This window comes from Rhizophagus irregularis, chromosome 15, assembly GCF_026210795.1.
Source record: "Rhizophagus irregularis chromosome 15, complete sequence".
NCBI lineage: Eukaryota > Fungi > Glomeromycota > Glomeromycetes > Glomerales > Glomeraceae > Rhizophagus > Rhizophagus irregularis.
In genome coordinates this window covers 3,073,248-3,084,065 of record NC_089443.1, presented here as the reverse complement: position 1 = coordinate 3,084,065, position 10,818 = coordinate 3,073,248, and the positions used below count along the sequence as shown (strand labels likewise).

Genomic DNA, 10,818 nt, shown 5'->3' with positions numbered 1-10,818 from the left:
TTTTTAAATTTCATTATAAATAGTATTAAGTCAATGAATAGATAAGAATTGTATTATAAGATTCAAATTATATGAAAAGAGTATTATTTCCAGTAGTATAATTCAAAGACTATTTCTATTTGTACACTACGTGTGTAAATACAGGTCACGTGATTATTGTCGTTTTCAGTGATCTGCATAAAAAATTTCCTATTTTGGAAATTGTGTAATGCATTTTCATTTTTTACTGAAAAGCAAAATTGCTTTTTTGGTTGTGTAACGTTACTCTAATTTCCAAAATTGGAAATTACAGTAATTTTTGGCTGGAATTATAAATTTGGCCGAAATTTTCAGGTGTGGCATATAATATGTGACAAATAAGGTTTTTCCTATCGAAAAAATTCTAAGTCCTTAGAATAAATAGTAAAAATGGAAAACTATAGGGGTGTAACATGGATGACAAATTATAGTCACGTGATATGTGTTTCGCACACTAGTGTATATTAAGAAATTATCTAATTCAAAATAGTTAATTTTACGAACAAAAGATTATCTATATTTTTTTTGTTATATCTAAAAAATCTTATATTATTTTAATAAAAACCTATTTTCTTTAACTGAACATCAAATATTATTTCATATGATTATTTGTTATTAACTTAAAACTCTTCTATTAAGTTAAACTCTAGTTAATCTGTTAAAGTATTAAAGTTTTTCAGTCACTTTAATTGATAATAGGATAACAATACTTAAAATAAGAATTTTATAATATAATATATATTTATATTTAATTTAAATATTTAAATAATTTTTGATGATTGCATCCTTCTGGATGGATATAGCTTATAATAATTTGTTTGTATGGTATATGAACTTAATATTAATAAAGTATATATAAATCATTAAAAAAATAAATAAATAAATAAATAAATATTTAAATGATTTTTACTTTAAATCACCAGAGGTAATCATCACCATTAGCTGGAATTATCAATTTTTACCAGCACTATATTTTTTTAATGCTGGTTGATCATCATAATTTCAGTAACCAGTAATCATCACCCTCGGTGATAGTTAGAAAAATTCTATTTAAATTATTATTTTTTTTAGATGTTTAATTATAAAAGTAATAGTAAAATTAATTAATAACTGTTTATATATAATATATAAATCAAGATCTGATAGGTTGCATCCTATAAAACCCTTTTATTGTTTTTAAGTTTATTATAAAAAAAGATCTTTATACTTATATTTCTAGATATTTATAATTTAACATTAAGTAAACTTATTTATTTATTTTCTATTTTGAAACTACAAATAAGCTGATCTAATGCATTTTTATTAATAATAATTTTGCTATATTCATTTCTAATTTTATTTTTTCTAATTGCAATTATTTTTTAATTCTTTAATTTCTAATTATTATTTTATTTATTAATTAAAAGCTTTATTTTCAGTAGAATTTAAACTACTAATAATATTATTTGCTTTTTTTAATCATTTTTATTAGTCATTACTTAGTATATTACTTATTGAATTCAATAATTAATTGGAATAGTAAACTTTCCAGTTATTAAAATAATTTGTAATTTTTCCATAAAATAGTATAGCTTTAATTAATAAGTCAATTAGTCAAATATATCTAATAGTTTGCAATCCATTTTTCTTATTAAAATTCACTGTAAATATTTAACAAAATTTCCAATTTATTTTAGTTTTCATTCAAGCAATTTGCATTAAAATATTAATCTATTAATAATTAAAAAACTGAAAATTTTAATATTTTAATAAATTAACTAGAGTTTATTAACTAATTAGAAGAGTTTTATATTAATCTCAAATAATTACATAAAAATACATTGAATGTTTAATTAAAGAAAATTAGATTTTATTAATATAATTATAATATATATTTTAAAAAAAGAAAATTAAATCATTAATTGTAATTAAAGTTCCAAATAGGTCAGTTCAGTGCAGTTTTTTTCTGGTTCAGGTAGGAACTGAAATTGAATGAAAACTGAACCAAAACCATCTAGTTCGATTCAGTTCTATTCGATTTTTAAAAAAATGCGACAATTGAAATAATTTAGCAGCTAGTGATCGTATAAAAATGAGCAATAGCTCATTAGAATTGTTTTATCGAGACGCATCGAATGGTGGTAAGATCATATATTTAGCTTAGATATATTACGAGATAATCAATGCTAAACAATTTTTAAGAAACTAGTGCTAGAATTGTATCTATTAATTAAGGTTGCTTGCCGAAACCTAGGGGTTTAGGCAAGATGGCGTTTCGCCGAAAAGCAAAATTCTGCCGAAACTATATTAAAGTTATATTAAAAAACTGGCGAAACTTTGGAGAAAGGCGAAACTGCTGAAACTTATTATAAATGCCGAAACTGCCGAAACTCTGCCGAAACTATAATAAATCTATAGTAAAATTTTGACGAAACTAATCGTAGGATTTTGAAGAGGTTTAGACAAGCAACCTTACTATTAATCCTAAAGAAATGACTTTGGCATCATTTAATAGGTCTTAATGAGGTGAATCTAATGAGTTTCTTTGCTATCAGTGGTGATTTTTTTGGTAGTATTTTATAATGCTTTTTAAATAATATTAATAGGAATTTTTGACATGTCATGTAAATATCATATTTAATAACATATATATTAATAAGTCTATTAACAAGTATGATATTTAATATTAATATTGTAACTAATATAAAAGGATAATTGTCATATATTACAAAATTATTATTTTTTTACATTTCATTGTAATATAGTATTTTAATATATATTAAATTATAATAGCAATTATATTGTTAATTATTACAAAATATACATTATAGGATTATTATATGGTAATCAAAAAAATAGGTACTGATAGCTAAGCTTTTTTCATTTTTTTATAATCACTACATAACGAGTTATCTTAATTTTTACATTTTTTAAAATTTTCAAATGTCAAGAAGTAAAATTCTGATATAAAATATAACCCATCATCTACTGATTGCATTAGAATAATCTTTAACCATCTCAATGAGATGAGTTGAATAATGGTAAGATTATGTTTTTAGCATCGATAGATACTTTTCTAATGCTGATTTTCTAAAACTGCTTAACATGATTTGTCTGATATACAATGCTAGAGATATGATTTTATCATCATTCAATTCGTCTCATTGAGACAGTTCTAATGAGCTAAAGATCATTCCAATGCAATTAGTAGTAGATAATAAGTTATATTTTAGATTGGAATTTTTATTCTTTGACGTTTAAAAATTTAAAAAAATGCAAAAATTAAGTTAACTTGTTATATAGTGATCATAAAAAAAATGAAAAAAAGCTCATTAGATTTGTCTCATTTAAGACCTATTAAATGATACCAGGATCATTTCTTTAGGATCAATAAATACGATTCTAGCGCTAATTTCTTAAAAATTGTTTAGCATATGATCTTACCACCATTTGACGCGATGATTCTAATGAGCTATTACTTGTCTTTATACGATTACTTGTTACCAAGTTATTCCAATTTTCGCATTTTTTCTTAAAATAAAATAGAACTGAACTGAACTGAATGGTTCTGGTTCTAAAACTGAACTGAAAACTGAACTGAATTTTTGGTTAGTTTCAGATCAGTTTCTGGTTCAAACCAGAGCTTTAATTATAATAGAAACAAAATGAATGTTAAAATAAAATTTTCTAATTTAGTATATAAATAGTTCTTCATTAATGCTTCAAACAATAAAATTTTTTAAAAAATTGCTTATTTTAAAATTTTATATTATATATTTCTGAAATTTATATTATTAAAAACCTTAAATATAATTTATTTAAACTGTGATCTGTTAATTGGATTTTAAATAAAACTTATTTTATAATGCTATTAAATATTACTTTAAAATTACAAAATAATAAAAAAAATATTTATACCTAATGTATAAAAGCCATATAAAAATTATTGTATTATTTATCATAAATATCATAAATATCCCAACCAAAAAATTAAAATTATTAAAAAAAAGCAATAAAACTGTACAGAATTATTACATGAAATATAATTAATATACAAAGAAGATAAAAAAAAAGATAAAATGTGAAATATGTCAAGATACAAAACTATTATCTTGAATGCAATATAAATGTTAAGATTTTTCTGTAGGGTTTAATAATTACATAAAATTCATCTAAATAATCACATCTTTATTGTTATTAACTGACTTTTGTATTTTTAAAAATCTACTTTTAGTTCTTTTCTGTATTCTTTTCACAACTTTTTTAATTTTTTCATTTCCATTCACTACTCTTTTTTTTAATATTCCTAAAATACATCCTTGACATGAACAATCTAGTGAATTGTTGTCAGAATTACTAAGGGCTGAATTCCTTGAAATTGTACCTGAATGTTCTAAAACTTGATTAATTTGTTTATTACAACTATGATTATGCAAAGGTGTCCTCATCTTACGGATTGAATCACGTCTTCGAATGCATTGATATGGGAAAGATAATGAGCTTTCTGAAGTATTAAGTGATGTGGATGCAGATGGTATTGAAGTTTCAACAGGTGTTTGCAATTTTTTATGATGATGCTGTAAAGATGATGAAGCAAATAATGCTGATCGAGTGTAATTAGATGTAGATAAAGTTATTGGAACTGAATGAAATTGTGTTATGTGTGAAGTTGATAACGGATAATCTCTTTTTGGCGATGATAAAGATCGTGTTTGATATGATGATGATGTACGTTTTCGAGATACCTTACGATGATTTAAATTATTTTGCTGCTGTTGGTGATTTCTCACCTCCCCGAGTCAACTACCATCATCAATTATAGTTTTCTCCTTAAAAGAAATTTTAACCGATGTTTTTTCAAAATCAATGTTATTTAGTTCTTGCCCTTTTTTATCTAACGTGAGTTTATCGTTTCCTATAATTTCTCCATTAATATCAGATGGTAAAGAAGAAGAAAATAATTGTGACGAAATTTCTTCTTTAGGGTTGAAATACCCCTGCGAAAGAATTTCTTTAGCCAGTTCTTTAATTAATACAGCTGGATCTTCTTTGCTCATTTGTTCTATAATATTATATAATCCATATTGTTCAACAACTGCTTCTCGTTGTGGGTGTACGTCACATACTGATTTTAAAATTTTCAATAGATTTAATCTCACGACAGGTTTAGGATGTCCAAGACGATGTAATAGGCGTTTGAAAAAATTTTGCTGTGCTAAAGCACATGTCACAGACTGAGATAACTGAGTAATAAGATGTAACGGTTCGAGAATATTTTCAAACGAATTCGCTTTTGCAGTAATAAATGCTTCCAGAATAAGTTCAATATTTTTAGGTTGAAGCAATACGGGTTCAACTTTCTCAGTTTCCTCTTGTAACCATACCAGAATAGCCTCTATAGCATTAACCTGCCAAAATTGATCCGTCATCAAATCTAAATAAAGCTGTAAAATATCATGTCTCCACAACAAGTCACGGCAATCACCTCCAGCGTGGGGCATCTCACACAGAATGGGCAATGCGAATTGTTTAAGCGGAGATTTATTATAAGCAAAGTATTTCAAATGAGGAATAATTCCTGCATTAGCGGCTGCTTTTTGTCGTGATTTATTGATACGACAAAGGTTAAACATAGTATTAAGAACTTGATTAGAAATTTCTGTGACATAGGGTGGAGCTTGAACATCAAGAATACCAGTAAGAACTTTAATTGTTCCTGCATTTTGTAAAGCTTCCAAGGTATTTGAATTCATGGATAAATTCTTAATGCATTTAAGCATTGCTACTGTTAAAATTGGTGATAATTTATCTAAGTCCTCAAATATTCGAGGAACAACTCTAGTACGTGTAGCCATTATTTCTTTGATATGAGCATCAGCTTGCGAGAATAATAGGAATATATTGACAATTTTGTTCACGTAACATGGAGCTGAAGGATCAGGATCAACAATTACATTATGTAAAGTAATGGACAGTGGATCAAGTAATCCATATTTCGACAATAATCTGCAAAAATCATTCTTAGGAGTTGGACTTTGAAGTTCAAATACACTCCAAATTCCATTCACTGCTATCCATATTAATTGCTTATGTTTAGCATAATCTTCTTGCAAGAGATCTACTAAAACTTTCAATCCTCGACAAGAAACAAATATCTGAAGCGATGTATGGCATATTTGCCTAATAAAATTAGCTGCTTCAAGCCGAATGTCATAATTGTAACTTCGGGATATGAAATTCATTATGATAGGAATTCCACCAACAAGACAAAGATTCTCTTGAAGATTGATATTATCTTCAATAATGATATTCACAATTTTTAATAACTTGGATATAACATCTGTATAAGAACAAATTTCTAAAATATCTAGAATGGGAATAACTCCATGAAGCATAATGAAATGATTCTTAAGTTCTTTACGTTCCATTAATAACTCAATTAACTGTACGCAAATAGAAATTAACCGATTTTCGCTTTCATTAGGTTGTAACGCGTTTATAAGTTCCTCCAAACGCGAACAAGCTCGTGCATACTTATCTCTGGCAATGTTAGCATCCATATCCGTTTCGTCGAATTTTTCTTCCATTTCGAAAAATGGATCATCTTCATCACTAAAGTCATCTCCAAGCCAACTGTTATTAGATAGTCGAGTATTTAATTTCAAAGTATGATTCTCGCCATCTTCATCTTGATCATCAGTAGAAGCAAATACATCATCATAATCATCTTCTTCAGATTCACGATACTGATTAAATTCATTCTGAACATCTAATTCAAACGCTTGTTGTTGTGTAAACGACGATCTTTCTGGAGGTGGGGTCACAACTACCATTTTAGATGATGTAATTGAATCTTGAATGGCAGTATTCTCTATTTCCTGTTGTGCTGAAATAAATCTCCTTACATTTTTCGCAGTTGAATTATCAAATGATGCGCTTGAAGGCTTATGTACTGAAGTCTCTGGAAATACGATTGTACCATCTAATAATAATGCTTGAGATTTTCTTACACCTTCAAGATTACTTATGGACCGTCCATGTTGTTTTTGAGAATTTTTCGGAGCTATAATTGTGTCAGTCATATTTGAAGTTGAAACTGCAGATTTAACTACTCTTAACTTAGATTCAGGGTTTAAATTAATGACTGTATTACTTCCAGTATCATTAGTAATTTTCTCCTTGCCGTTAGTTTTAACAATATTTTCTCGGGTTGAAATTTTCTTTTTAACTTCATTTTGAATAATTTGAAATTGTCCAGGTCGAATAGTTTGCGCATTATCCTCCTCAATTTCTTTATGATTCGTTTGCTTAATTTGATGTGCAGCAATCTTTGTAGTTATAGATTCATCAAAATCATCATCCCAATTATCGGTTTCATTATCAGGTTCAACAATTGTAAATGGAAAGTCTGAAAAATGTCGGCTAATAGGAGGCCGATTTTGTTGTGGAACGGAAGGATTTAAATTATCCCCCTTATTTTTCTTAGTTTGCAGCGATGATGATGAATTTGTATTATTATCATTATTTAATTGTGTTTGTTGAAATCTTTTGCTCATATTTAACGGTAAAGAACCAGTGGGTTTAATTGATTCACTTCTCCTTCTCCTATGCTTATATTTTAAAGCCTCATTCCATTCTTGAACACTCTTTATAGCCTCTTGTTGAGGTACTGAGTCTGTAGCTTTTTTACGAATGTTAGTTATCCAAGGATGTTTTAATAATTTTTTAGCCGATATTCTAAGATTTCCATCCTTTTGAAAACATTGCATAAGAAAATCCTTAACAACTGGTGAAGCACTCTCGGGTAAAGGTGGATGTTCATCTTGAACAATACGAAAAAGTGCAGGCATTGGATCTAAATTATAATAGGGAGGTTTTCCTTCTATAAGTTCAATTACAACACAACCAACACTCCAAATATCCGATGAAGTAGTAGCACCCGATAATTCAATTATTTCTGGAGCCATCCAATAAGGTGATCCAACTACAGTAAAGTCGCTTAAAGTTGTAGTTTTTGTAGCAACACCAAAATCGGCAAGTTTTACAATACCTTCTTTAGTTGTTAAAATGTTTGCACCCTTGATGTCACGATGTATTACACCTTGATCGTGAAGATAGAGCAAACCCTCTAAAACTTGACTTATATAAATAGCAACAAGGTTCTCAGGAAATTTCCCAAACTTTTTACATATATTATGCAGAGAACCACTTTCACAAAATCTTCAAAATATAATAAATATAAGTAATATATATAAAAAAATCAATTTAATATAATTTTTTAAAAAAACTTACTCCAATATTATATATAAATATTCTGTTTCCTTGTGACGTCCTTTATATTGTACAATATTTTGATGCTATAAACAAAATAAAATAAACAAAATATATACACATAAGTATGTATATATTTATTTTTTTTTATGAAGGTTATTTTAAAATACTTACGTTAAGATTTTTTAATAAATCAATTTCCGTCTATAAATGTAAAAAAAAATAAGAATCGAATACTAGAAAGAAGCCATATAATCCATTAAAGGACTTACCATAATAAAGTTCAATTCAGATTTTGGTATATTGCTTATCTTAACTTGTTTGACTGCTACAACTTCTCCGGTTTCCCAGTTCAGCGCTCTATATACCGAGCCAAATGCACCCTTCCCAATACAATCGCCTAGTTGCTAAACAACAAAAGAAGCTCGATTCATTAAGCGATTGAATATTACAAATCGGATAGAAAAATATAAATAAAATACTTACGTAATTGCTAATAGTCTGGTTTGGTCCCATTTCGATACTTTTGTGAATAAATTAATAACACTAGGGCCCAAAAAGGCATTAAAGAAGATAAGAAGTGTATAGTTGATAAAGAATGTTTGAATATGCACGAGTGGAAGGAGTTGGACTTCAAATAACGGGAGAACACCTTAAGGTGAACTACATAAGAAAAAGAAATCAAAGATATTAATTGAGAATCGCTAAAAATCAAATAAACAAAAGAGAAAATAAAAACCTGGTTAATTTCGAAATTTTTTTTTTTAAAAAAAAAATACAATTTTATGTGTTGATCAATCGTGTGATGGATTATTTCAATAAGAACAAATTCGGGTAGGAGGTACGGAATTGAGAGAAATTTTACAAGGGGAAAAAGGGGGGATAAACGAAAAAAGGGGAAGAATGTACATGCCAAGATCTGCCTCATACTCTTGAAGCTAAACCAAATATGAAAAGTTGAATAAGTCGATAATCAACAGTGTTGCTTAATTTGGTTGGATTTGCGATCGCTACAACTGCGCGTCTGTTTGTTTTATTTTAACGTAGATTCTTACATTCCAATTCGGGTATAAACAAACATATAAATTTTGTGAAATGTAACAGGGTTTTAAATTTTAGCTGGAATTCGTATATGAAATAAGTACGTATTTATGACATTTATGACATAAGTTAATCGGAACATAATCGTGGAAAGTCGCGTTATTATTTATTTAAAGTAACATTGTATTGATTCTATTTCTATTTCAAAATGCTGTAATCAGAGTAATTACTGACATTATAATTGATCTAATGTATTATTTAATCTTTTAATATTATAAATTATATAACCGCTAGCAGCTACACAAACGCCAGCACCAAAACCACCAAGTAACATCGCTATTGTTGTTCCTATCGTTTCTTTCGAGTTCGGAATGACATATTCATAACAACTTCCGTCCGTTTGTTTCATCGCTACAGTTCCCTGCGTTATGAACAGAACTGACCATTTATAAAGATTTTCTTCACTTAAGTCTAATATGTAAACATCAGACGTTCGACCGTGGGTAGGTGAAAACCCTGAAATGAAGGCAAAAAAGTGAATAATAAAATTATCACGTGAGTGGTTAATCGCTTGACAACTTACCAAAAGCTACAACCATATAATTACCAACTATAGTGGCCGTGTGTAACCACAGATCTGGGATAGGATTGAATGATTCGGGTAATGACCAGGTGAAAGGTTTTGTTGTGGTATTTAAAACACAAAGTTGTGGAAAAGCTGCAACGTGTTTTGTTTCACCGCCATAAACGATAATCCTTCCATCTGGGGTTAAAACAGCTGTATGTTCCCCACGAATTCCGGGAATTTCACCTTCTGCTATCTTTGTTTTTTTTAAAAAAAAAAATTTAAGCTTTTAATTTTCTTTTGAGATAAAATGAAATACTCACCATTGTGGACCATTTGTCGTGTATTGTATCATAAATAGCAATCTATAGTTTAAAAAAAAGATCATTATGGACAATGTTGATAAAAAAAGAAAAGATTTAAAGTAACTTACTTCACTCATATCTACGTATTCATAAGTTCCATCCGTGGATTTTTGAATTCCTCCAATGTAAACGATATTTCCATCTGGTAGTATTGTAACGGCATAACTTGTTCTCGGAATAGGAGCGCCTTCCTTGGTGCCTTCATGCCAAGTTAAATGAACGGTGTCTAAAATTGTCATATCGTTGAAATCAGTTGTATTTGGATAACCGGTGTATTTATCAGCCGTTCCTCCAAATATGTACATTTTCCCCAAATTATCATTTACGGCTCCAAAATTTCTTCTCCTTAAAGGAGGATTTCCGCTTATTTTTGGTTCATACCATTCTTGTTTATTTATATCAAATACGTAAACAAGAGCATTTTCTTCGTTAGGTTCCATTTGACCTCCAAATAAAAAAATCGAATCATTTTTGCCTCCAAGAGCACTTGCTGCCCAACTATTTGCGGGCATTTTGCCCAAATGTGTAATATCAGTCCATGAAATTCTTCCCAACGTATTATTGAAGGGTATATTTGTA

The 10,818-nt window shown here is 28.3% G+C and overlaps 2 protein-coding genes across 2 annotated transcripts; both read right to left on the bottom strand.

Moving 5' to 3' along the window:
- Window positions 1-4,169: 4,169 nt before the first annotated feature.
- On the bottom strand, window positions 4,170-8,784 carry OCT59_007404 (uncharacterized protein; the record flags this gene model as incomplete). The annotated part of the gene is made up of 6 exons (XM_066148455.1): window positions 4,170-4,639; window positions 4,805-8,217; window positions 8,290-8,354; window positions 8,443-8,472; window positions 8,541-8,675; window positions 8,755-8,784. 6 exons carry the CDS (start codon window positions 8,782-8,784, stop codon window positions 4,170-4,172), a joined length of 4,143 nt encoding a protein of 1,380 aa, XP_065998676.1.
- A 1,010-nt stretch (window positions 8,785-9,794) lies between these two features.
- Window positions 9,795-10,316, bottom strand: OCT59_007403 (uncharacterized protein; the record flags this gene model as incomplete). The annotated part of the gene is made up of 5 exons (XM_066148451.1): window positions 9,795-9,825; window positions 9,893-9,898; window positions 9,979-10,130; window positions 10,198-10,239; window positions 10,308-10,316. The coding sequence occupies 5 exons, from the start codon at window positions 10,314-10,316 to the stop codon at window positions 9,795-9,797; spliced, it is 240 nt and encodes a 79-aa protein (XP_065998675.1).
- Window positions 10,317-10,818: the final 502 nt, after the last annotated feature.